This window comes from Suricata suricatta, chromosome 15, assembly GCF_006229205.1.
Source record: "Suricata suricatta isolate VVHF042 chromosome 15, meerkat_22Aug2017_6uvM2_HiC, whole genome shotgun sequence".
NCBI lineage: Eukaryota > Metazoa > Chordata > Mammalia > Carnivora > Herpestidae > Suricata > Suricata suricatta.
Window position 1 is genome coordinate 78,425,630 of NC_043714.1, and position 26,945 is coordinate 78,452,574.

Below are 26,945 nucleotides of genomic sequence, written 5' to 3' on the forward strand. Positions count from 1 at the left end.
TCTATTCCATTCCAACCAGCAACTTAGAAGGTTTTCATTTTGCCGCATCTTGCCAACACTTGTTTTTTGTCTTAGTCCGTCTGGGCTGCTATTACAAAGTACCATAGACTGGCTGGCTTATAAACACAGATTTCTTTCTCACAGTTCTGGAGGCTGGAAGTCTGAGGTCAGGGTGCCTGCCAGGTTGGTTATGGCAAAACCCTGGAACCCCTCTTCTGGTTGCAGATGGCCAACTTCTCATCGTGTCCTCACATAATGGTAGGAGTTAGTTTCCCCTGTGGCCTCTTCTTAAAGGGCACTAATCCTATTTATGGGAGCCCCACCCTCATGACCTATTTCCCTCCCTAAGGGTCCATCTCCAAATACCATCACATTGGGATTAGGGTTTCACATACAAATTTTAGAATTTGGGGGAAACTTGAACATTCAGTCTATGCCTGTCTTTTTTTGTGGGTTTGTTGTTGTTGTTGTTTGTTTGTTTGTTTTTGTTTTTTGAGAGACAGAACACACACACACACCAGCGAGTTAGGGGCCAAAAGCGACAGAGACCTAATCTGAAGCATGTTCCAGGCTCTGAGGTATCAGCACAGTCTGTGGGGCTCCAACTGGTAATTTGCGAGATCATGTGTGGAAGGAAGTCCGAAGCCTAACTGGCTGAGCCACCGACGTGCCCCGGTTTATCTTTTTTATTATCACGCTTCTAATGGTAGGAAATGGTACCTCCCTGTGGTTTCAATTTGCCTTTCCCTAATGACTGACAATGGCAAACATTTCTTTCTATGTTCGTTAGCCATTTTATATCATTGGTGAAATATCCAAATCTTTTGCTCATTTTAATTGGGTTGTTGGCCTTCCTTTCATCGACTTTTAAAAATAACAGCTTTATTGAGATATAATTCCCACACCATACAGTTTAAATGAACCATTGAGCGACTAAGCACGTTCATACGGTTGTGCGGCCGTCCCCGGAGGGTGCAGGCTGGACTCCATTCCGGTGGGCACCGCTCCGGATCTCCCTGGAGTCTATGCCGCTGGCCCATCTCTTCCTGGGCCCTCCGGGCGGGTGAGGGTCCCTTCCCGGACACCAGCGGAGACGAGGATCCGCCGGTCCACGAGGAGCCTTTGACATTCTCGCAGGAGGATGACCGGAGGTGCACCTCGCAGGCTACGACGCCCTCAGCCTCCGCACAGAAGCCGGGATCACAGAGGGCCGGGTCCTCCTGAGGTCCTAGAGCTGCCCGGAAGTGTCTCTGGATCGCTTCCGAGAACCCCGCCCTGCTTCCGGTGTGGCAGTGGTCCGGCTCTTCACCTGGCTTCTGTGTGCCGGACTGGGCGTTCAGGTGCGGAGATGTCGCGGGTTTTGGGGTGCAGAAAATGGGATCGCTCTTTCCGGACGGGGGTAGAGGAACGCGACGCAGCTCCTTGGCCGGCAAATCCAGGGAGCTGTGGAGGCAGATGTGGTGCAGTTTGGGGAGGGGCCGGACGGCGCTGGCTGCGACAGGTGGCCAGGGCCACCGCGGAGAACAAGGGTCACCACTCCAATCGGGCCGTCTCCGTCAGCTCCTGCCTCGGAGCCGGTGGCCCCTAGAGGGTCAGCGTGGAGCAGCACGCCAGCCTTCGGGAAACAGGGTCTGAGCAGCGCGGCGGCCCGGGACAGCGGAAGGCAGTTCCTGATAGTGGCCATGCAGTGGGGAAGAACCCCTGTTTTGACAGATGGTCGTTGACAGACAGGGTGAGGGGAGGTCTGGCCTTCCCAGGAGAATGGGATACGATGATGCCCATAGAGGGCTCTCTGTGCCCCGCCCTCCCCCGCCCCGGTTCCCGCAGGGCTCCGCGGTGCCCCATCTCGCCCTGGGCCTGGTGGGAGCCTTGGGGACAGGATCTGTGTGTCCGGCCGAGCTCTGTTCAAGCACTTGGAGCGGTTGAGATGAGCGGTGCACCCTCGTCCTGTATAAGCAGGTGTGTGGCTCGGCCACCTGAGGTGTGTTGTGACATTATACGGTCCCTTCAAGTAATGACACAGACCTTTATCCAGGTACCTCAGCACCTCCTGCCTGAGTGGCTGTGTCTAGTTTCCCCTGTGCTGTGAAAACAGTGGGAGCTTTTGATAGGCCTGGGTTCCAGGCCTTGGGCTGTTGTGTTTGCGCCTCGGTTTCCTTATAGACAAGGTGAGGATAATAACTGGCTCTTGCAGAGCTGTTGTGACAGTTCACAGTGTAGTGATCTTACTGTGGTCAGTGGCAGCAGCAGAGGCTGTATGTCCCTGTGTTCTCTGGACTTTTCTTCTCTTGCATTCTTTTCTCTTACGTATTTGGAGATCTTATGTGTGGTCTCTTGTTTTCTGGCCCTCTTTTCCCCCACCCTGTCTCCCCTCCCTACCCACTCCTGGCTCTCCTCTTCCCGGGATTAAAGTGGGCCCCTCTGCCACTTGCTCTCAGGGAACCTCCCATTACATTGGCTGTCATCAGTGGTTCATGCTGTCAGCCTCTTCAAGGCAGAGACCATGTCAGTCCTCGTTTGCTGTCCCAAAGGATATGGGAGTTACTGGGCTCTCTTCTCCCCCCTGCCCTTGGCAGTTGCAGCTGGGACCTTTCCTCTGGGCTGCCTGATCAAAAGGGAGGAAACAGCAATGTCTGCCGTGGGGACTGCAGCTCCATACCTGCATCACCCTGGTGATAGTCACAGCAGCCGGGTGAGTTTCCTGGGGGCCCAGCTCCCCCCAGAAGTGGCAGCAATGCCCCGGCTCCTGGGGGACCTGGACAGGAGCACATTCAGAAAGTTGTTGAAGCTGGTGGTCAGCAGTCTACAGGGAGAGGACTGTCGGGAGGCTGTGCAGCGCCTCAGGGCTAGCGCAGACCTGCCGGAGGAACGGCTGGGTGCCCTCCTAGCCGGCACAAACACACTGCTCCAGCAGGCCCTCCGGCTGCCCCCAGCCAGCCTGAAGCCTGACGCCTTCAAAGACCAGCTCCAGGAGCTCTGCATCCCCCAGGACCTGGCCATGGACTTGTCCAGCGTGGTGTTTGGGAGCCAGCGGCCTCTCCTCAACTCTGTGGCCAGGCAGCAAGGGACCTGGCTTCCCCATGTTGCCAGCATGTGGTGGAGGGTGGATGTGGCAATCTCCACCAGTGCCCTGGCCCGCTCCCTGCAGCCGAGCGTCCTGATGCAGCTCAAGCTTTCAGATGGGTCAGCATACCGCTTTGAGGTCCCCACAGCCAAGTTCCAGGAGCTGCGGTACAGCGTGGCCCTCGTCCTGAAGGAGATGGCGGACCTGGAGAAGAGGTGTGAGCTCAAACTGCAGGACTGACCCATGCTTGCAATCCCATTCCAGTCACTTGGGGGTAGCTGGCTCCTATAGGCATCTCCAAAGTGAAGCCTGTCCTTCCAGGAAGCATTCTTCAGTGAGATGTTGGGATGTAATGATGTCATCCTCTGTTTAATTAAGAAAGACAACGTTGTCTTTCCTTTTTACTGGAAATAAAGGAACTATTAAAAAAATATGTTCTCCTGGGTTGGCATCAAACCCCTCCCCTGGATGTTGCTCTTGCTGCTGGGTGAGGCCATATGTGGTCCGGTTATCACCTGGGGTCAAGGCCAAGGCCTTTGCACAGACACCATGGTCACTCAGCCTTGCCTCATGTAGCATCTGAGCTCTCTGTTCATTTGCTTTTGTGAACCTTATGTTTTAGGGATGACAATTCATTCTCCTGCCTTAAATCCTTAACCTCATGGAGCCAACATTCCAGTGCTGAGGGGGAGACATTACAAAATGCATAATAAAACATGCCCGGTGTAACTCGTGTCAGTGAAGGGAGGCAGGGTTATGGAAGACCTAGGCTGTCATCTTAAATTGGTCATGGGGTGGGCCTCCTTGAGGACATGGTATAACAGTAAAGATCTGAAGGAGGCAAGGGAGCAGAGCAGTCAGGAATGGGGGCTCTCGGTGAGGGGCAGCTAGCAGCGCGTGACCGCGTAGCTGCAGCTGGGTGAGGGGGGAGACGAGGATGTGAAGGACATGGCCCCAGGGCGTCAATTCTGAGCAAAGTGGGTGTGATCTAACAACTGTTTTTAATAACTTTTTTTTCCCCAATTGAGAGAGCACACAGGCATTCAGGGGAAGACAGAGGAGAGAAAATCTTTAGCAAGCTCCCTCTGAGATCTTGACCTGAGCGGAAATCAGAAGTTGATGCTTAACTCGCTGAGCCACCCAGGTGCCCCTGACAGTTGTTGGTGTCTGAGGAGAGAGCAGCAGGGGCCTCTCCTGGGATCCTCTAGGTGGGTGTCTGGGCAGCTCAGGTTGCCATACAAAATATCACAGATTAAGGGGCTTAAACAGCAGAATTGTATTTCCTCACAGTTCTAGAGGCTAGAAGTCGGAGATGAGAGTGTGAGAGGCCTTTCTCCCTAGCCTGCAGACAGCCTTTCCTGCGGGGGACCAGCCCACGCACCCGAGTCTAAGGGTCCCTGAGTAGGGGGTTGGTGTCGGCGAAATATCTACAAGAAAGAACACAGACAACGTGAATGGTGGAAGAGACCACACTTTAGTGAAACTTGGTGTCTTATATACCAAAGGTGATTACATCTTTCTTTTAATGATCACATTGTTTGTAACTTCTTAGGAATCACGTTTCAGAATAGATCATTGTTTTCACGGAAGAGAGAACAGAAAGTTAAAGACAGAAATGAAGTACAATACAGAAGATCAAAAAACATAATTTATCACTAAAAATACATCAGCGGGAGTCTTATTTTGCGTATATAGTGTAATATTAACTGAAGCTTATGACAAGGCTATTTTTCTTTAAAAGTTCAAACAATAGTCTGTGAGTAAGGTGCCTCTAACTAGGGAGGAAGTTTCAATCAGAAAATCTGCCCATTTACTGAAACCGCAATTACCAAGAGGCATGAATAATAGGAGAACTAACCCCAGTCTCTGATCCACTTAGGTCAAGCAGTCAAGCGCACACATTTTCAAGCAGGGGAAGCAGGGTCCCTATAGGCCACACAGCACTGCACCCCAGTCTCCCAGGACCTTTGCTCTTTTGTCCTGATCCTCAAATGGGGGGAGGGCCGTTATCCAGGGTAGCGCCTTCCTAGACAAGGCTAGAGACTTTGCGATTACATACGCTCCCCCCCGGAGGCTTTGCCGTCACAGTGGAATCACCTCCGCAGGCTTTTTGGCTGGATGGGCCCCAACACTTTCCTTTCCTTAGGAAGCGTGCATGTGTGAGAGAAGAGAGCTCTCTTCCTCTTACTGAGGACACAGTCTTGTTGCATCAGGGCCCCACCCTTATGACTTCATTTAACCTTAATCCCCTACCTAAAGGCACCATCTCCAGAAACAGTCATACTGGGGGTCAAGGCTTCAACGCGAACTTTGGCGAGGGGACACAATTTAGTCCTTAGCAGTAGAGTGTATGGGGTAGATGGGAGCCCATGGATACTTTGCACCTTCCAGCATAACCATCCCCCACAGGTAGGGGAACTTGGGGTCCTGGTCTTTGCACAGACATTTGCTGTAAGGCTGTGCTCCCTCTGCCATGTCCATGCCTCCATGGTCTGCTTTTTGCTAGGCAACTAGGTCACAAGTCTCATGTAGGAACTTCCTCTGCAAACAGCTAATGATCTTGGGTGCCCATCAGTCTCCCTGTTGCATTTATGTTGGAAACTCTGCCCTTTCCTAGCACCCCCTTTCTGCCCCCCTGCTCTGTGCTAGGCTCCATCAAGATCAGCAGTGCTTGCTCACTACCATTTACAGAACACTCCCACCATCTCCATTAATTGAGTCTCTGAGTCAGGGTCATGGCAAGTTAGGAGTGCACCATGGGCAGGAAAGGAGGCGGCTGCATGGGAAGCTGACGAAAAGGTGGGTTGACACACTCAGAGTTAGGGTTTCAGGCAGGGCCCAGACCTGGCTAAACTGAGGGACAGACTGTGTGTCTCATTCAGCATCAGCTGCCATCCTTGGGCCCTGCTTCCCCAAGGATGGGAGCTGGACTGGGCCATCCAAGGTGCCACCTGGCCCACCCCAGAAGCATGTGCCAAGTGACATATCTGCCCAATCAGTAAAGGCTTTCTATGCTAGGTGTTTCTTTCATGACTATGGGACATGTTCAGGCAATATGTACTCATGATACATGAAAATTAAAAAAACTAAAAAGCAAAACCAAAAAATCTTAAGAATAAAAGAATTTAGAAGTCCTTTTGCCCATAGACAGCCATGGAAACGGTTTTTATCAGACTTCGTACTTATGCGGTGTGTCTGTGTCGGCTCTGTTCATTTAACCCCTCCTGAGTAAGACAGTCGTGGCTAGGGGCTGCAAAACCTCCCATCCCCCTTGGCAGACGTGCTGGATTTTTACCTAAACACACACCACAAGCTGGGCGGTTGAAACCTTGATTTCCCACAGCTCTGGAGGCTGGGAGTCTGGGATCAGGATGCCAACATGGCTGGGTTAGGGCCCTCTTCAGGGCTGTGGATTTCTCCCTGTGTCCTCACAGGGTTAAAGGGGTGAGGGAGCTCTCTGGGGTCTCTAAGAGCACTTATCCCACTCTGAAGCCATCCTAATCACCTCCCATAAGGCCCCAAACCCTCAGAGCATCACACTGGGTATTAGGATTTCAATATATAAATTTGGTCTGGGGCTGGGGGGACACAGACCATAGTAGCTTTTGCAATTTCTTTTCTATTAAAAATCACAGTGATGTTAGTGGTAAAACAATTTTATATTGAAACTGTTTAGAAGTGGGAACAGAGGAGGCAGAATATGAACACCTTAAAGCCCTTGATGTTCTTGCCAAACTGACCCAAAGCACTGCCTCAACTGCCCCTCATGGGCCAGTCCCTGGGGACGCATCGGTGAGCACAGAGGAATTACAGGTGTAACCAACAGGTGCTGATCCAAGTGCTCATGCCAGGCACCAGGCTAAGTACTTCCGAGTGTCAACATTAACTCACAAGTGTGAAATTCCCCCACTTAACAGGTGATAATGCAGAGGTGAGAGATTTGCCCAATGTCAGTGCCCAATGGGGGTGCTATCAGCCTTCCCTCCCCATCTGGATGGGGCTTCCCTGTGGAAGTGTCCCTGGTCTACTGACTGGGCGAGTCACTGGGAGGGGCAAGGAGGATCACCAGCCAGGGGTGGGGGTGGGTAGTGGGGGGGGAGGTTCAAGAGGCTCTCCCTGCTGGCTCACATGCCTTTAGTGGCTACTGGCCCCAGAATGAGAACAGATGTTAGGGCTGAAAGCCATGGAGATTTAGGGGCTTCTGCTGTGCAGAATTACTGAAATTTGGCAAGTGCAACCAGGAATGGAGCCCTAGAGTCTGAGCCAGGCTTTTATCCCCCAGCAGGGTGCTCCACACTCTGGTGCCACCAAAGGGCTGTGTGGCAGGGCCCCCATGGTCCTAAATCATACACCTACCTGAGGAGAGGCACTTCCCAGGCCGCCCTATTGGTGGCATCCATGAGAAACACACATAGCCCCGTCCCAAGAGGCCCTCACAGGGAGGACAAGGCTCTTGCTTGGAGTCCACCTCAATGCTCTCAGCAGTTCTTGCAGGTAGAGGACACTTCCACTCATGGTTAGGCTGGTGGAAGCTCAGAGTTACAGGAGTCAGGGGCCCAGATCTGCACACCATTTCTCTGCCTGTGGGTCGCAGAGACCACCCCCTACCCCATCCTTGTGCACCTGACTGGGGTTGCCTGGCAGTTTGGTGCATTGGTGTCCACTCTGCGGAACCCTAGAGGGCCTAAGGAGAGCCAGTAGACTCTGGGAGGCCCAGCATCTGGTCACATGTAATCTGTTCCTACTGGGCTCCAGACATATAGGGGTGTAATGCTCTGCCCACTCATCAGCTGCCTACCAGCAGGGATGGACTGTCTGTGCTTTTGGTCTTTCAGTCAGTAATAGTGGGGTCGGAGCATTGTTCTCCATCCATGGTGGACTGGACAAGGCAGCCCTGACACAAGGCTGTCCCTCCCACAGCACCTGCAGGCGGCCCTTCATCATTTCCCCTGCTGCTCCGCAGAGCCACTGTGGCAGGAGACGGCTGTGAGGGAGGAGTTCAGCTTGCCAGGTCACAAGGATTGTCAGCTGTGCCAACGTTGCTTGAAAGTGGCCAGACGCTATGTAAATGAATGGGCATACCTATGTTCTTACTTTCCTACTGGCACTTAAGTTTTAATTTCATAGGTTACAAAATCACCTTGTTTTCAGCCATTTAAAAACCATTCTTAATCTCCGGGGACATACAAAACCAGGTGGCAGGCAGCTGGTGGCTCTGCTACACCTCCCTCAACCCAGCAATGCTGGGGCGGGTGGATCCTGTGTGCCCAAAAGACTCCCCTAAGCTACGGAGCAACTGTCTACTCTCATCTGTGGTCAGTCCCTACCACTGACAGGCCTTGAGGTCCATCTTTGTCTCTAGTCTGCACAAGGTCTTGTACAGAGAATGGACATTTGCACTTGGAATATTATCCTTTTCCATTTTCTTTAATATTTTTTAATGTTTTATTTTTGAGACAGAGAGAGACAGAGCTTGAGGCAGGGAGGGGCAGAGAGAGAGGGAGAATTTGAAGAATTTGAAGTAGGCTCCAGGCTCCGAGCTGTTAGCACAAAGCCCAGCCTGACATGGGGCTCGAACCCACTAACCATGAGATCATGACCTGAGCCAAAGTTGGACACTTAACCGAGTGAGCCACCCAGGCACCCTCCTTTTCCATTTTCTTGATCTTACTTACATCTCCATGGTAAGATTTTTCAAAAATTATCTCTACAATCAACATGGGGCTGGAACTCACAACCCCAACATCAAGATTTGCATGCTCCACTGATTGAGCCAGCTGGGTGTCCTTCTGTAGAAACTCTTTATGTCAGTGCATTTCCTTTCTTCTGAGTGTCAAACATCCCAGCCCCAAATGCAGCATTCATTCGACAAAAATTTCCTAGGTTGAGTGCAAGCCACACACACTGTAAACTCACCTGGGCTCTGCACCCCTATACCTTTGTGAAGCTTCCAGGAAGCTCGGTGGTTCCAATCCAATGTCATAATCAAAGCTTAACCTGATTGAGTAAAAAGTAATTTCAGGTCAAAATTATGGGTTTATTGCCTCCAAAAGAAAAATCCAAGGTATTTTAATATCTACTCTGAGATAAGAGTTCTGGGTAGCCTTAGAAGCGTTTACTGCTACATTTACTGCTACATTTACTGAAGCCCAAATTGGGAAATATAGTTTGAAAGTAGAACAGAATATCCAAAACCTTGCACTATCTTACAGGTGGCCCTCCTCCACTCCCTCTCTGCAGAAGGGCCAGCAGCTCACATGACACGCACAGACGCTCTTCATGGGCTCCAGGGATCCCCAGCCCCACGCGTTGTAAGCGCTGAGGCAGCTTGATGTCACAAAGTCTTACCAGGCTGGCCAGTATCACGCATCTCTTTTACATGGACGCTGCTGAGACCTCAGCCTGCACTTCTGCTAGACTGGAATGCAAGACTGTAGGGTTGTTTCTATTGAATTCTTGGTTGTATTGGGACATTTAAATGAACAAAACACACTTAAGAGTTGAGAGGACAGAGAATTCCTCAAAGGTTGGAGGGCACAAAGTTTTTACCCAATTAACAAGGCAAGACCAGCAAGTGTGAACTTGGCTCTTGAGTACAAGAGCAGCCAGAGCCAACCTGCACACAAAAGGGCCACCTCTGTTCCAATAAACTTTATTTGGTCACACTGAAATCTGATTTCAATAGAATTTTCAAATGTCACAAAAAATAGTCATTTTCCCATTTAAAAGTGTAAAAACCCTTCTTAGCTTTTAGGCCTTTTAAGAGGTAAACTGAGGTTCTTCAAATTTTTGAAGGGTTTATTTGAACAAACACGGCCAGGAAGCAGGCAGGACCACATTGAAACCTCAGGAGTCCTGTGCCAGCAGGAGACAAGGGGGAGGTGTTCACAGAGAAGACTCAGAGGCAAAACTAGGAAACTCACTGGTTATGGCTTAAGCAGTTGCCTTATTTGGGAAAATTTAGTTGACTGTGATCAGGTGTTCTTGTTTCATTTTCTCAGACAGGAGTGCATTTACAGTAACGGACTCTGGCTTAGATTTTGGTCTCTTGTGTAGTCACCAAGGCCTAAGAGCCACCCAGTCTAATGGCCTCGTGCATATCTTCACAGGCTGCATCAACTCAGGCAGCAAAGAGCATTTAGCCAGTAGGCTATAATATGCCAGCCCCTGACCTAGAAACATGTCAATCCAAAGAGAGAATCCACGTGCTGAAGATTTAGGTGGAATCCTCAGGCCCTTTATAGCTGACCTTTGGTTGCCATTAGAGGGCAGAAAGCACTGTGCTCAGGCTGGAATCCGGAAGCGTTCATGTCACTTTCCACCCCTTTGTCCCATCATTACCCAGAAGTGGCAGAGAGAGGGTTCCTTTCTGGGAGTGGCACATTCAGTAACCAAACTGCCTTCCTAAGGGGGGGCCCACAAAATCTCTGGTCCTCTTGCCCTGACCCTTTTGGAGACACTTCTGGGTGGAGTAGGTCCAGCTGGAGAGGCAGTTACAGCTACTGAAATGGGCACAATGATTTCACAGCGTCCTGGCACCCAGGGTGGGACCACCTCCAAAGGTGCAGGCACAGGCCAGGGGGACAATCTGTATCCCTAGAACTAGCACTGTGGCCTAAGAACACATCACACGTAGTGCCTGGCTGAGCAGCAGTGGGTGGCAGTTGGGCTGACCTGCTATAGGGCCGAGATCTCCTGTCCACGTATTAGAAACACAAACACATGGACTTCACCATCCTGAACTCTGCTGTTCCTAATGCCAGAAAGTTGTGGGATCTCCCAATGCAGAAACAGGGATCAGCCAGCCCATTTTTCACCTGATTCAAATCCACAACCTGCTGCTGGACTATACCACACATGGCCATTGAGGCTGTGTCTCAGGGACCTACCCACAGGCTTAACCATGTCAGGTGATGGTGACCCAAATCAAGCATTGCAATAAATCCTGAAGTGACTGGCCAGTGTCCCTTGGGTTACCTTTCTGTATGTGGGAGAAATGTGCCTTTCCATTGGGACGGGGAAGGGTCTCTGGCCCAAATTTCACCCTTCTGATAACTGGCAATGATACCAAAGATCGGCAAGTCTTGAGTGAGTGGTTGTGGGTAGCAGCCAGTCTGAGTAAGACTTCTGGTCCCCTGGAATTTTTTCACAGTTGGTGGGTCCAGGACCCTGAGGGCAGGGCCACCATCAGCACTGGTTAGCTTCATTCTGCCAGTGAGCAGTCTGTCGCCACCTCCACCAGCCTCTGGGAAAAGGCAATGGGCTCACTTGCAGCTTGCAGACCGTCCCGGTTCTGGCAGTTTGTGTAGCAGTTCCGGTAAGCAGCCTGGCCTTCAGAGGCATCCGGTGGGCTCACATGAGCGGTTTCCGCAGTGCTGAGGCCAAGTCTGCACTGGGTTCCACTGGAGACGCTGGCTTGGGTCTCAGTGGGGCAGGGGCGGGGTGGGGGCAAGCTGTCCCACACAGTTCAATTCTTATCATCACCCTGTTAACAATGCTCAGATAAGCAGACTCTGGATTTCATGGAGGACGGTGACACCCCAGAGTCACAGACCAGGTCCCTGGATGCAGGTGCTATTCCTGGAGTGCCTGCACTGATTCAAGCTCCTGTCTGAAGAGGCTGGTGCCAGGCCCTCTGGCTGTATCCCCAGTTGCTCTGATGGGGACTGACTTGGAAGAAAAGGAGTCAGGTGAAGAAGGCAGGAGAAAGGAGTTCTAGGCAGATTTCTCTGGCTTCTGCTAACACGGGCTAACACATCCTTCCTGCTGAAGCCAGTTTGAGGAATTGGTGCTCAGGGCAACTTCTAAGCTACTCATCTGGCAGAGCTCACGGGCCTTTTCCCATGATTCTTCCTCATCCACAGGACTTGGGATCTTCTGTGAACTCAAAAGTCTACACATGTGCACCCTGACTTGAGGGACACAGGCTGTGCTGAGTGGGATAAGGTCACACATTCCAGCAAAGAAATATCCACTTTGTGTGAATTTAGACATTTTCATTCTTAAGGGAGCAATTCGGAATCTATCCCCACAATCTAAATTCTTATCAGCATAAACGATCCCATATAATATACATAAGGTTAAGGCTGTAGGTTTATTCACATTTATACAGGTTTATAAAGACAGGTGGTCTATCCCATGTGAATTTTCTGATGCTGAGTCAGCCGTGAGCTCCGATTAAATGCTTTGCCACATTCATTACATTTGTAAGGTTTCTCTCCAGTGTGAATTCTCTGATGAATAATTAGATGTGAGCGCCACCTGAATATTTTCTCACATTCATTACATTTATGCAGTTTCTTTACAGTGCTGACTTTTCTACGGCTCACATGGGTAGCAGCTTCCAGTGTATTCCCGTATTCATGATACCACTGGGCACGAGTGTGGATCCTCTGATGCTCAATAAGATAGGAACTCCGGCTGAAGGCTTTCCCACACTCACTACAGCCATAGGGCTTCACTCCTGCATGAATTATCTGGTGTTGGAAAAGGGTTGAGTTTTGACTGAAGGCTTTCCCACATTCAGTACACTTATAGGGTCTCTCCCCAGTGTGGACCCTTTGATGTATCGTGAGCTGTGTGCTCATACTGAAAGCTTTTCCACATTCGACACATTCGTAGGGCTTCTCTCCCTTATGGATTCTCTGATGGTAAATGAGACTTGAGCTCTGGCTGAAGGCTTTTCCACAGTCACTACATTCGTAGGGTTTCTCTCCGGTGTGAATTCTCTGATGTTGAATTAGGTGTGAGCCCTGGACAAAACCTTTCCCACACTCATCACACTTAAATGGTTTTTCTCCAGTGTGAGTTCTCTGGTGGCGAATAAGCCGTGAGCTACAACCAAACGCTTTTGCACACTTATTGCATTTGTAAGGTTTCTCTCCAGTGTGGGTTAGCTGATGCTGACTAAGGCGAGACACCCATCTGAAGGCCTTCCCACACTCATCACACTTAAATGGTTTCTCTGTAGCATGGATTCTCTGATGTGGAACGTGGCTGGGACTACCTGGGCTTCTTGGAAGCTGAAGTTTCTCTCCTGCATGCATCCGCTGGTGCTGAGCGAGGGTTGAGCTCTGGCTGAAGGCCTTTCCACACTCCTGGCACTGGTAGGGCCTCTCTCCAGTGTGGGTCCTCTGGTGTCTGACCAGCTGAGACTGCTGGCTGAAGGCCTTCCCACACTCCCGACAGCCATAGGGCCTCTCTCCCGTGTGGACCCTCTGGTGGTGGATGAGGCTGGAGCTCTGACCAAAGGCCTTTCCACACTCCTCACACCTGTAGGGCTTCTCTCCAGTATGAATTCTTTGATGCTGAATGAGTTTTGAGCTCAGACGAAAGGCTTTTCCACACTCAACGCATTTGAATGGCTTCTCTCCAGTGTGGATTCTCTGATGCTGATTAAGCTGTGAGCACAACCTGAAGACTTTCCCACATTCCTCACATTCATACGGCTTCTCTCCATACCAGTTACTTCGAGATTTCCCCTGTAAGCAATTAGGTAATGTTTTTTTACATTCTGGACATCTGTTAGTTTTCTTCGGTGTATTAAGTTCCTGATGCAGACCAATGTCCGAAGTAGATCTGAATCTCCTGCCACACATATCACAACTTCGGGATGTCCCTTCTGCAGTACCTCCCTCACTTTTGTCAGGGTGACAACCCAGTACGCCACTGCTCTCCAGCTTGCCACGTCCGTGGGCACCCTCCTTGGTGAAGGTCTTCTTGGGAGTCACGGTCCCAGTGTTTAAACAGGTTTTCTGGAAGAGGGAACTTGGCTTATTCTCTGACCAGACCTCAGAATCAGAGGTGTCTGTAAAGCCAAAATTCTGAGGAAAACCTTGTGGGGAACGTCTGACCAAGGCCATACAGGGTTCTGATTTTAGAACATCCATGTCCTCACAGAGCTGCTCACTCACAATCCCAACTGCAGAATCTGAAATAAACAGGAAATAAAATGGTTCTTATCCCTCATTCAGAGAAAGGATAAAAGACCAGGATCAGAGGTGGGGGCTGCAGATCATCCCTGGGAACTGAGCTCCAGGACAGGCTGCATCAAGGAAGAGTACACTCACACGGAAAAACGCTACCAGAACTCAGGCTTTGAACAGTTCTCAAAATTTAGCTTTGTTAATGCTTTTACTTCATGCATTCAACGACCATGTGCTCCTGTGGGGGGATATGTCAGCAGATGCCCATCCTGTGGGGAGCCGGTATGAGTGGAAATCCATAAAGAAGCTTTGAGCTGGAGAGCCTGGCAGTGTGGTGAGAGGCAGGATGAGCCTGAGGTGCCAGAGGCTCCTGGGTCCAGAAGAGCTGGGATAAGGAGAAACAATGGGCAGGCTCCAAGGAAGAGGAGGCTGGACAGCTGCTGTGGGGCAACCTGGGGTGAGCCTAATGGAATGGGGTACTGAGCGGGACCCCAGACCTGAACTCGGCTTCTGACAGCTGCTGCCAAGCCACCTTCTCTGATGCACACCTGACCATGTCCCGTCTGTCACTAGTCAACCCCTCAGCTCCCAGGGTGCCACACCCCATAGCCTATACTGCCTTCTCATTCCTTGGGGTTTCAGACAGTCCACCTACCCAGCGCCCCCCATGAGGCCTTCCTGACATCTACCTTCCTTCAAGTGTCAGTCCCTCTCCTACTCTGCAGTCCCAGAGAGCACCCTTGCTAAAGTCAGATACCTCCTTGGTGTCCGTGATCACACCCAGGGTCATACCTAACATCACAACCAGTGCGGTAACAACCACTATAACCAGCCCATTTCTACCCCAGTGAAATCCTCCAGGGGCCCAGTTACGGGTTTCCTGGTGGCTCCTAACATCAGTGCCCTCTCAGGCGTGGTGATCAGTGAGTCCCAGGATGCGGAAGAGACCGTCACACACTGAGCATCTTCTGTGCATAAAGAACACTTAGTCTCCATGACAATCCACTGAGGTCAGTAGTAGGTCAGAGAAGGAGCATGCAGTTCCCCAGTCACATAGCTAATTAAACAATCAGGAAGGAATGGACCCAGTTCTGTTCCCCAACACATGCCCCTTCAACCTCTCTGTATCCTTATGACACGGGGCATCTCCTGCCTGGCCCCTGTGGCACAATCACACAACCTCGGCAAACTTGTTCTTTCAACAGGGCAGGAGTGGCCATATGGTGGTGCTGGCTCACTTGGCCCTCTGGCCTCCCTGGACTCTGTAGATGAGAAGGTGGACACGTACTGCTCTCCTCTGCCTCCTGCTGGAAAGCAAAGGCCCCCACAGACACCAAGTGAGAGCACAGTGGAGATGCCCGTAGTGGTATCTCCACTGTAACCAAGCCTGTGAGGAGCCTCCTTACACACCAGGCTTCCCCTTGGGCTCAGCTAGCCATATGGTCCCTCCCCTCTCCGGGTCCATGTCACACTTAACACCCAGTATGGCCCAGTGTTTCCTGTCCCTACTTACTGGTGACACCCTCTCTGCCCTCTCTGCCAAAGACCTTCTCCTGACCAGCCCAGCCAGGCTCTGCCAAGCCTTTCTCAACCAAGCCTCATCATTGGCCCATAAGGACAAAAGACTAGTGTTGCTTCTTACACCCCAAGGCGTCCTCCCTAGGATGACCCTAGCCCTCCTTAAGGTGTGTGCCAGAGAAAACTCAAGGCTGCTTATTCCAGCCATACCTGAGGGACATGCGGTCTCCCAACTGCTGTGGGAGGGCAGCACGCCCAGGCAGGCGTCAGAGGATCCGCTCCCTCCATCACTTGCCTGGCTCTGGCTGAACACTGCTCACCCGCTGCCCGCTCTGGTCACGTCTGAACTAAGCTCGAGGATGCTGGACTCCTTTCTCCATTGTAGTTAATTACTATGGATTATAAAAGTCTATCCTCACCATTTTAACTAGTGCCTAGCTGTGCTTATCCATGTATGACACTGACCACAGGACTCCTTGGGGACTCATAATTGAAGCCCAGAATTTTCACCCTTCTTGAAGGCCCTTCTACAAGCTCTGGGTAATCTGAGAAGATACAAGCACATGTTAAAAAAAAAATAGAGCCTCATTCTGGAAGTGGTTTTCCCTGCTCTAGTGGCTCCAACTTAAAAGAAAAATATCCTGGGAGGTGCCAAGATGGAACAGCATGGAAGCCTTTTTGCTGTCTTGCATCCAGGAAATACAGCCAGATCAACACTAATCCATCCTGCACACCAAGAAAACTGATTTGAGGATTAACATAACAATCTGCACGACCTGCACCACAGAACTCAGCGGGTACATGGCACGGAGAGGTGTTCTGGGGGGGCAGGGAGCTGTTTCTGCTTACGGAGTGAGGCTGGAGATGGGGGGGAGTACAGGAAAAGCACCCCCCCAAAAGCAGCTGGAGAGAAAGTGGAAAAAAAAAAGTGGAAACAGCTGCAGGGAATGAACGAAAAAGGGAGAATGGATGTGGTTTTCCCTGAGAACAGATGTGTGTCCCTGTAGGCTGACAGGCACTAAGATCTCTTGTGCTGGGGACAATGGCTATGGTGGTTGGGTCAGGGGTGTGGCTCTGCGCCCTCCTGCAGCTCTGGGCCACTCCTGTTACCTGCTGCACCAGCCAGGCACAGATAACACCTCTGGGTGCTTACATTTTCCTGCCGTTTTCATCTGCGAGGCTGTACTCGTGCCCTATGTCTCAGGCTCGTGGGCAGGTCTACATCTATTGTGGGGAGGTTTTCTTTGCTGCTGCCTCATCACCATGAAGACCACTTACTACGTATAAGCCCAGAGAACTGCCCAATGCTGCCAGCTCCAGCTAGCTTTTCCGCCATGCTACCCTCTTTGAAATCTCTCCTCCACCTTGGAAATATTTAATAGGAGCTGGGTTTTAACTGGGCTAGCCTACAGCTTTACCTCTCTCTCAAGAAGGATCATAAGGGGGTCTAAGCAGAAGGCAGGGCCTTCAATTACAGAGCCAAGAATGCTGGAGGCTGGGGTCGAGGTTCCCAGCACTCCCGCCCATACTCTCATTCCTCAGGACATGAACCTGCTGATGCCTCGATTTTGACCGTGTGGCTTCCAGAATTGTGAGACAATTAATCACTGTGGTTTTAAGCCTCAAGTTTGTGGTGCTTTGGTGCAGGAGCCCTAGGACCCAACACAGCCCTGAAACCTGACTGGAGAGGCTGAGGTCACCCAGGACCCCAAGCAGTTCTGGCGGGAGCTGCCGGCGGTGGGTGGCTGCTATCTCAGGGATGACTGACGGTTGAGACTGCTCAGGGTCAAGCTTAGTGCTCCCCTTGGATTGTTACCTTTGCACTTTGCTTAATAAGAACATCAGTAAAATTAGAAATTCAACATGTGCCTGAAAAGCAAACTCTGTTTTTGCCATAACATGTAAGAGTTTCACGTTCCTGCTTTTCTGTAGTTCAGGCTCTCCCAATACAAACTCATGATTAGGCTATGATTCTGTCAACAGACCCACCTGTGGCCCCATCGTGCTCCCAGGCAGCCCAGCACGCCCTCTTGGCTGGTCCCTGGGGTCTGCCTTCAGCTTCTCACCCTCAACCCTTGCTGGGCATGGGTTCTCTGAACATCTCCTGAATCCTTTACCCAGAAGCCTCTCTGCCACAGGCCTAAGCCTCACCTGTAAAGGAGGTCCTTGCCACCTCTCTCTCCTCGACTCCCTTCAGGTCAAGGACCCATGGTTCCTGCCCCTGCTCCAACCGGGAGATCAGCTCAGGCTTGAAGACCAGGAATCCTGCTGTGGGGATGGTAGAGAAGGGCAGCATGTCAGCAGGGCTGAGGGCACATCCCAGGGCCCAGTGCTCTTGGTTTCCAGGGATAAAGAGGCAGGGGGCTGCTGGAGCACAGGCAGAGCCTCCAAAGGGAACATCAGGGAGTGTGGGTTTGGACACAGTGCCACAGTGGCCCTTTCTGTCCAGATCTTTCCAGCTCCTGAGGTTGGACAGTGAGAGATGCATGGACTCCCAGCCCAGCCCATCCACAGCAGGGCCAGGATCCTTAGGGGATCTATCACCAGAGCATCTGCAAAGAGCAGGCCAGATCTAGCTTAGGGAGAAAGCAGCCAGGCACTGCCAGCACTTCCCTCAGCACAGATGGCCTGTCCCTCAGTTCAGAGGGCAGGGACATTCCAGGAGACAGGAGTGGCCCAGAAGCAAGATAGAAAAAACAAAAATAAACCAACAAATGAATGGATTTTAATTCGGGTGGAGAAGGGCAAGCAGAGACCTTGCAGGGTAAAGGCCTCAGCTGTGAAAGGAGGCAGGGTCCACAGGGCAATACCGCACTGTGCCCCCAAACCAAAACATAGTTGGATGTGAAAGTAATGACAACACGGAGCTCAAAACTATTAGCTACTTGGGGCGCCTGGGTGGCTCAGTCAGTTACGTGTTGGACTTGGCTCACGTCACGATCTCACGATTTGTGTGTTCAAGTCCCCTGTGCTGACAGCTCGGAGCCTGGCACCTGCTTCAGATTCTGTGTCACCCTCTCTCTCTGTCCCTCCCTCACTCATGCTCTGTCTCTCTCTCTCAAAAATAAATAAACATTAAAAAAACAAAACAACAAAAATAATAAAAAGAAACATATTAAGTCAATTTTCCTCATGAACAGGGATGCAAAAATTTGAAATATAATACTGCCTACCTGAGTCCAAAATTGTACTGAAGTTTATATGTAAAACATAATTCAAGTAGGGTTTACTCCAGAAATACAACAAAACATGCTAATAAAATTTACTAGAGTAATAAGCTAAAAATACAAAGATTTCAACTGACGCAGAAACCATTTGAAATTAATATTCGTGTTTACAATTATGATTAGGCAATTTCTTCTGATGTTAGTTCAATGTATTCCCGTTAAAAAAATTTTTTTTTCCACTTTTAAGTAATCTCCACACCCAACATGGGGCTGGAACTCACAATCTCAAGATGAAGGAGTTGCACGCTCCACCAACCAAGCCAGCCAGGCGCCCCCAGAAGTATTCCTTTTAGATTTTTTTCCTAATGTTTATTTATTTTTGAGAGAGAACACAAGTGAGGGAGGGGCAGAGAAAGAGGGAGACAGAGAATATAAAGTGTGAAGTTTGACACTTTGGGCTAAAACCCACAAATTGTTGAGATCACGATCTGAGCCAAAGTTGCACACTCAATCGACTGAACCACCCAGGTACCTCAAGTATTCCCTTTAAAATAGGAACAAAGGGCACCTGGTAGCTCAGCTGGTTGAGTGTCCAACTCTTGATTTCGGCTCAGGTCATGATCACAGGGTTGTGGGCTCTAGCTCTGAGTAGGGCTCCTTGTTGAGTATCAAACCTGCTTAAGATTCTCTCTCTCTCTTGCTCGCTCACTCGCTCTCTCCCCTCTTCCTGACTTGCACACATTCTCAAATTAAAAAAATTTTTTTAAATTAAATAAGAAATAAAATGAGGAACAAAATAGGCATGCCTACATCAGTCCTGTCTGACACACCACTGTGGCTCTGGCCACAGCTAACAGGTAGGGCACTGGGGGCATTAAGCAGGAAACCCCCGCTTGCTCAGCTGCAGGTAACTCCTCTTAGCACAGCCCCAGAGCAGCAGGAAGTTCAACAAAGTTGCCAAATACAAGCATTTCTGTAGAGCTGCTATAATTCGTTAAAAATTTAGTTACATAAAAAAGATGCATTCACAAAGCAACCAAAAAACAAAGCGTTTAGACGGTACCAGACCACTCTGGAGAAAATTCCAGAACTCTAATAAATTACACAGGAGTTAAGTGGAATAAATAGAGACACATTCCATAGTCTTGGATGGGAACAGTTAATGAGGAAGAGGTTCGTTCTTCTCTTGTTAGTTCTAGAAATTCAAAGCACTCACAATAAAAATTCCAGTTCCAAGTATTGAAAACCTCACTTACTATAAACTTATATGAAATAATTACCCTATAACTCATGAGTAAGTAAACATAGTTTCATAAGGGAATAAAAAGCGGAAGTTGTCCCATCTGGTATTAGGACACACGACAAGGCCAGCTCAGAAACAGTTACACACATGAAAAAAAGGTGGCTCCACAAATCAATGGAAAAGGGTGGGCTGCTTAGGAGATGATGCTAAGAAATAGCTCAAGTTTTATAAACAAAAATAAAACAAGGCTCCTACTTAACTCCAGACACATATGTGGTGCCGAGATCTAAGCAAAACAGATAAACTCTAAAGTCTATAGGAGAATGTACAAACTGTCTCTATGACCTCGGAGGAGGAAAGAACTTGTAAATAAAATTTCAGGGGCGCCTGGGTGGCTCAGTCAGTTGAGCGTCCGACTTCGGCTCAGGTCATGATCTCACGGTTCATGGATTCGAGCCATGCGTTGGGCTCTGTGCTGGCAGCTCGGAGCCTGGAGCCTGCTTCAGATTCTGTGTCTCCCTTTCTTTCTGCCCCTTCCCCACTTATCCTCTGTTTCTGTCTCAAAAGAATGTGAAAAATTAAAATAAATAAATAAAATAAAATAAAATAAAATTTCAAAGCTACAATCCAAAAGGCAAAAACTAATGAATTTGATTTCATTAAAATCTGACCTCACAAAGTTAACAAACACAGGGGGGCCTGGGTGGCTCAGTCGGTTAAGTGTCTGACTTAGGCTCAGGTCATGATCTCACGATTTGTGGGTTCGAGCCCTGCCTCGGGCTCTGTGTTGACAGCTCAGAGCCTGGAGCCTGCTTCAGATTCTGTGTCTCCCTCTCTCTCTGCCCCCCTCCCCCCACCACCACTTGTATTCTCTCTCTCTAAAATATAAGCATTAAAAAAATTTTAAGTTGACGAACACAAGAGAACAAGAAAAAGTATTTGCAATGCACAAATCTCACCATGACACCCCCCAGGGTCAGCTCTTGACCCACAAAGACCCACAGCCCCCACATCCACAGCTTCTGGCAAGGGCCTGGCTAGGTGGGTGCTGACCAATGACACAGGGGAGGGGTCCCAAGATGCAGCCTCACCTAGTCCAGCCACACTGCTGTGGTTCTCCAGCATTACTTCCTTGTAGAGGGCTCTCTGGCTAGGGTCCAGACACTGCCACTCCTCCCTCGAGAAGTGCACGGCCACATCACCGAACGTCACAGCCTCCTGAAAAGACATACACCAGCACCCCAGAGAAACCTGGGTGCCAGCCCCATTCTGGCTCCACCTCACAGTGTGTCTCCACCACGTGTACCTCAGGGTTGGGCAAGAGAGTCACCAAGCCCCTTTGGCTCTAAAATTGAGGGGAGTGGCAGTATGGAGGTGGGGGAAGGTGCCAGACCTACAAACCTCCCCCCACAAGGGCCTCTGACGGGCCCCAGTCTGGGCAGAGGATGGACTTGCCTGAGATTGGGAATGGCCACAACTAGGGGCCAATGGAGGGACCAGGCTGATGCCCAGTAAGTGGGCAAGGTAGGTTCTTAGAGGAAAAGGCAGGGGCCCTCACAGAGCAAGTGAGGGAATGGAAGCAGTCAGGCTCCTACCATGAGGCTCGGTGGGTGGGCATCCATGTGTCCTGGGTGATACCTGTTGGCAGTTATGAAAGGGTCAGAGGTCAGGGTAGTGGAGGACCTCTAGCCCTGACTTCCCGGCTAGTTGAGAGCGTACTGTGTTCCTTCTCCAATCCTTTATCTCTAAGCCCAGATGTTCATTAGCAAGGACATAAGGTGGAACCCACATAGCCACAGCACTTAGGTATCTTCCCCCACTCCCCACCAAAGCTTCGTCTCTCAGAGTGTGTGGTGTGTGGCAATCACTCCACAGACACACAAGGGGTGTTGCCACACATGACGAGTGCTAGACTAAGCAACAGGGATGCAGCAGTGCACAATGCTGGAGAACTATGCCATCATGAAGCACAGTCTAAAGAGTTACCTACACAAACACAACATCACAACCATGACCATCCCCCAGTACAAGAAAACTCTGAAAGCATTTAAACTAGGAAACGCTGGTTTAGTGTGTGAGTCACTTCCCGGAGGGGCTAACTAGGCCAAGGGGATGGAGGTAGGGAGGGCACCAAAGGCAGCTGGGAAGGCATGTGCAAAGGGACTGAGAAGAAAGAATGGGCACAACGAGTCCGTGGAGCTGCTCACAAGCAGCAAGGGGAAGTGGACGGAGAATGAGGCCAGAACAGAGGATTACAGGGAGAAAAACAGCGGATTCAGGAACGCACCCCACCCCACTAATGTACATAAACTTGGCCCCATCCCCAGGTATCCCCCTAGGCAGTCTGAATGAGAAGTGGACTTCCCAGGGGGAGCTTCTGGCTCAGAAAGTGGCTTGTGGGCGGAAGCTCCAGGCCGTGAGTACAAAGAGGCTGACCCAGGCAGTAGTGAGCGGGTGTGACCCCACCTGCGACGGGCCATGAGTGAAGCTAGAAACGCTGGATCCCAGGTCCCCCGTAGAAAAGGACAGGCCCTGAGCAACAGCCAGAATTCAGAGAAGGCAAACACCCCATCCTACGGAAGACACAGCCCCCCCTCTTTTTTTTAACCACTGTCCCTAGTTTCGGTCTTCCCCGCCAGTAAATGAGGGGAAGAGAGGCCTCGAGAAGCCGTGGTTATGCAGAAAGGAGGAGGATTAGGGATCCCCCTCGAGCAGGCCTACAGCTGGTGGGAAGGCCGCGGGTAGATCCCGCGCCGGACCTGCAGGACTCGGCCAAACGCCACCTGCCTCCGCCGGCCAAGGTAGCCGCAACTCGACCGCCCCCCACGCCAGGCGCCCGTGGCCTCCCCAAGCCGCTCGCGACCTCCGTGCTTCCCAGCGGGGAAGCAGGAGATCGCGGGCCCCGCAGTGCCGGAGGCGGGCGGACGCGGGGACCGGCCAGCTGGCACTCCGCCCGAGAGCAATGAGCACTTAAGGTGCCCGGACCCGAGTCGGCCCCGACGCGCCCACTCACCCTCCCAATGGGCCGCCCGAGGACGAAAAGCGGGACAAAACCGGAAACGGGCCTCGGACTCACGCTCCCGCTTCTTCTCACGGACTTCCGGCCGTTCTGGGCGGCTCGGAGGCTCGGCTGTCTCGATGGTTCCCAGCCGCGCCGCCCTGGCGCAGAAGGGGCGGGGCTGGGGTCGAGGGAGGAGCGGGTCCGGCGTCTCCCAGACTGGGATGGTGGAGCATTTGCAGGCCAAAGGGTGGAGAGGATCCTGGCAAAGCGGGTGGAGAGCCTGGGGTCGCCCGGGCCTGACCCCCCCCCCCCACCTCAGGGACGCTGGACCCCACACCGGATCTGTGCCCGGGCTTTTCCACAGAAGGCGGCTCCCGCTGGGCACGTTCCAGGCACCGGACAACGGAGACGCCCGGACCACGGGCGGAGTGGGCACGGAGGAGCGGCTAGCTGGGGAGGAGGGCAGAAGAGCCGAGTGGAGACAGCAGGTATTGTCTGGGTGGTTGGGGCACGTGGTCCAGGCCGCGGGCACCGCTGAAGCTGGGCGGCGGTGCAGGGCACCTACGGCGGAAGAATGCGCCCCGGCGGCGGGAAGGGCGGGGCAGAGAATGCGCAGAACTTTTTCGGGGGAAGAGACTTAACACTCCACCTGTGGATGACCTAAATATCGGGGTCCCTGACAGCCGCGGTGAAATCTGGTACAAACTCACGGAAGTAAACGGGCGAGTCAGCCCCCACTCCCACCCCCGCCCCGACTCGGAGGGAAGGTCCTAGGGAAAAACGGGCCTTGCGGGGCTCTCCGGAGAGATCGGCTCCTTTCCCGAGCCTCTCGGTCCTAGCGCTCACACCCTGCAACACCGCCGCTCCGAACACAGCTTTACCAGTCGCACAGCCTCTCCGGTTACGCACAGGGAGCATCTGTGCAAATAATGAATAAACGAGTGAATGGAGAATAGGGAAGGACAGGGAACATGCCTGCTTCCCATCCGCCCTCCAGGTCCAAATCCCCAACCAAGAGCTTCCAGAAAGAAACCAGGTGCACTGAGTACACTTCTGGTCCCACCTAGTGGCAGCCTTCCTACTGGAGAGGCTTCACACAGCACAATCCAAAGCTGGGTGAGCCCTGGCCCCAGGCTCGCCTGCTTGAGGTGGGTAGGTGGGCTCATGCCCACGATGACACAAAGGGCAAGAAGGGGAGACAAAGATGACAGGTGGGTCAGCAGACCTTTAGGACAGAGCTATTTCAGCCAACATGAGAGCCTGGTCCAGAGCATCCCCCCACTGCACACCTGGGCAGTGCTGGGGGCGCAGATACGAGAGTGCTAAGGCCCTGAGGGTGCTGCCTGGGGGCAGAAGTGATGAGGATTTCTTCTATGCACTGCAGACCATTCTAGGACCTTCATACCCCAGTTCCACAATCCTCACTGAATCTTGGCCCAATGAACAAACAAACCAACTGTTCATAGCCAGAGGCCTAAACACTATGAATGGCCAGTGCCACTTCTCTGAGCCAGTCAAGTGCTTTCTAGCTATTTCCAGTCTGGGAATAGGATTCTGGATCATAAATGTAACTAGGGGAAAAGCCCACCTTAATCACTTACAAGAAGATGTGATTTGATAGACACTTTCTGTATCCTAGTAGGTACCCCAGAGCAATAATGCCTTCCACAGGCCATCACCATCCTTGGGCATTCAGTAGTCTTATGATGTACTACAATGTACCTAGGTCTTTTTTTAATCAGCTATGGTAAGACATGCAGACTTGGAAGTTATTGTTATGAGGGAAGACAATTATACTCTGGTCTCTAGAAGGCAGGGCACGACATAAGGGCCATACTGGGAAGCACCAGCATAGGTCAGGAGGCAGGAGAGAAGGAGGGGACAGTGTGGCCCAGAGCCTTTATTGGGGTTTCTGCAGGAAGGAATGGGCAATGTGGGGCAGGTACACTAAGTAAAATTAGGATCAGATAGTTTGAATAATTTCAGCAAGTTCCAGGGCATAAGGGTGGTTTCTAATTGCCTGATAAGTGGCTCCGGGACAAATTAGGGCAGGCTGTGTGTGAGTTTGATGAAGGAGACAGTTGGCCCTGTGGGCTCAGGATTTGTCGGCTTGTATCAGGGCCTTGCTCTAAAGGGATGTTTGCTATTTCTAGTGAATGCCTTTGAGATCTAGGACTGCTTGGCTCAATGGCTGGTGGGAGAAACCAATAGACCCGAGGGCCCTGCACAGAAGCAATTTCCCTAATCCCCTGATGATGGAAATGTTACCTGAGGAGGTAAGGAGCTGGGAATCCTAGGAGCAAAAAGGGAGCTGGAAGTAGGTGCCAAGAGGGCCTGAGGAGGTTGGTGATAGGACCTGTGCCCAGCACAGAGAGACCTTGTCCCCACCCGTCCTGGGCTCTGCATCAGCACCAGGCTCTTCCTGAGGCCCCATCTCCTCCCTCTCCTGTCTGACTCCTTTTCTCCTACTCAGGCGCAAGTCCCTCAAAGGCTGAGCCTGTGATGTTTCTGTCATGCTTCTCTTCTGTGCTCAACGACCACACGCTCAATAGAAACCTGTTTGAAAGACTGAGTAAACTCTGAGTCTGCAGAGTTTACTTTATTGTTTTTTTACTTTATTTTATTTTTCTTTAAAGGAACATAAAAACTATAATACAGGATTTCCAGAAATTATATGGATTTCCTTCACTCGAATGGAAGTTCGAGCTTAATTAGAATGGAACCGAAATATGGAAAAACATGGCTGAAGCGGTACTCAGAGATAGGCCTTTCACAAAATTCACTCTTCCAGATGTCACTGATACTTTTGGATTCTTTTTCAGAGGAAAGCTGCTTCTTGTTAATGTCTGTTTGAATACTGCAGTTCACGAAAAGTCAGGGCTCACACCCATTAGGATTGCTGCCATCAAAACAACAAACAATTGTGGACAAGGATGTAGAGAAAGGGAACCCTCATGCACTGCTGGTCGGGGTATAGAAAGATGCAGCCACTGTAGAAAACAGTACAGAGGTTCATCAAAAAATTAAACACAATTACTTTATAACCCAGCAATTCTAGTTCTGGGTGAATACACAAAGGAATTGAAAGCAGGGTCTGGAAGAGATGTTTGAACACCCACGTTCATAGCAATATTAGTTACAATTGCCAAAAGGTAGAAGCAATGCAAGTATCCATGACAGATGAATGGGCTAAGGGAAATGTGGTCCATCCATACAATAGAATAGTAAATATTACTCAGCTTTTTAAATGGAAAGATATTCTATCACATGCTACAACACTAATGAATTCAGAGGACTTATACTCTGTGAAATAAGCAGTCACAAAAAGACAAATACTGTTTTGATTCTGCTTAGATGAGGTTCAAAAATCATAGCAACATAAAGTAGAATGGTAGTTACCAGGATCTGAGGGAAGAGAATGAAGAGTTCTAAAGATGGAGGGTTGTGATGGGTCCACTATATGAATACACTTAATACCACCAACCTGTACACTTAAAAATGGCTGTAATGGCAAGATGTATATTTTACCACAGGTTTTAAAAATAATTGGAAAATCTCCCTCTCTCTCTGACTCTCCCCTGCTCGCACTCTATCTCTCTGTCTCTGAAAAATAAATAAAAAACATTAAAAAAAATTTTTTTAATAATTGGAAAAAAAGTCAGGACTGAAAATTGGCTTTGTGCTTTGAAAAACGGCACCTCTTCAAGTATATTCTTAATTTAGTGAGAAAACCACATTTTGGAAATACTCAGAGATTTGCTAACAAGATCACCAGCTGATGCTTTTCCACAGGCTGGAGGCATAGGGAAACCTAAGCTTGCTTGCTTTCTTGCTTATTTGTTTATTTAGTTTATTTATTTTGAGAGGCGGGGAGAGAGAGAGAGAGCTGGGCAAGGGCAGCTTGGAGCCTGACACAGGGCTCAATCCCACAAACCAAGATCATGACCTAAGCTGAAATCAAGAGTCGGACACCACCAGCTGAGCCACCCAGGCACCCCAACCTAAGCTTTTAAAGGCCTTTTAACTG

At 50.6% G+C, this 26,945-nt stretch overlaps 2 protein-coding genes and 1 long non-coding RNA gene across 9 annotated transcripts; 2 read left to right on the forward strand and 1 right to left on the reverse strand.

Moving 5' to 3' along the window:
• Positions 1-1,249: 1,249 nt before the first annotated feature.
• COMMD5 (COMM domain containing 5) lies at positions 1,250-3,497 on the forward strand. Of its 2 annotated transcripts, none has more exons than XM_029923122.1 (2): positions 1,250-1,340; positions 2,577-3,497. In XM_029923122.1, exon 2 carries the CDS (start codon positions 2,630-2,632, stop codon positions 3,302-3,304), a length of 675 nt encoding a protein of 224 aa, XP_029778982.1. In that variant the 5' UTR covers positions 1,250-1,340; positions 2,577-2,629; the 3' UTR covers positions 3,305-3,497. The 2 variants fall into 2 exon arrangements, with proteins under 2 accessions (XP_029778982.1, XP_029778983.1); XM_029923123.1 differs by having other exon boundaries at positions 1,264-1,340; positions 2,583-3,497.
• Positions 3,498-9,699: 6,202 nt separating this feature from the next.
• On the reverse strand, positions 9,700-23,482 carry ZNF7 (zinc finger protein 7). 6 transcript variants are annotated; one of them, XM_029923075.1, is made up of 5 exons: positions 22,931-23,482; positions 21,513-21,555; positions 21,009-21,135; positions 17,659-17,775; positions 9,700-13,994 (listed from the first exon to the last, which is right to left on the reverse strand). In XM_029923075.1, exons 2-5 carry the CDS (start codon positions 21,537-21,539, stop codon positions 12,196-12,198), a joined length of 2,070 nt encoding a protein of 689 aa, XP_029778935.1. In that variant the 5' UTR covers positions 21,540-21,555; positions 22,931-23,482; the 3' UTR covers positions 9,700-12,195. The 6 variants fall into 6 exon arrangements, with proteins under 6 accessions (XP_029778935.1, XP_029778933.1, XP_029778936.1 ...); XM_029923073.1 differs by having other exon boundaries at positions 21,009-21,168; XM_029923076.1 differs by lacking the exon at positions 22,931-23,482 and adding an exon at positions 22,677-22,695.
• Positions 23,060-26,464, forward strand: LOC115278658. The gene is made up of 3 exons (XR_003903013.1): positions 23,060-23,406; positions 25,072-25,194; positions 25,392-26,464. It is a non-coding gene; the product is annotated as an uncharacterized LOC115278658 (long non-coding RNA).
• Positions 26,465-26,945: the final 481 nt, after the last annotated feature.

Coding starts and splice junctions, on each gene's coding strand:
- ZNF7 (XM_029923071.1), bottom strand. Junction 21,169..21,512: donor CCCACCCACCGAGCCTCATG/GTAGGAGCCTGA, acceptor GCTGGCACCCAG/GTTTCTCTGGGGTGCTGGTG. Junction 13,995..17,658: donor GGCAAGGACCTCCTTTACAG/GTGAGGCTTAGG, acceptor TGTTTATTTCAG/ATTCTGCAGTTGGGATTGTG.
- COMMD5 (XM_029923122.1), top strand. CDS start 2,630: ATGTCTGCCGTGGGGACTGCAGCTCCATACCTGCATCACCCTGGTGAT.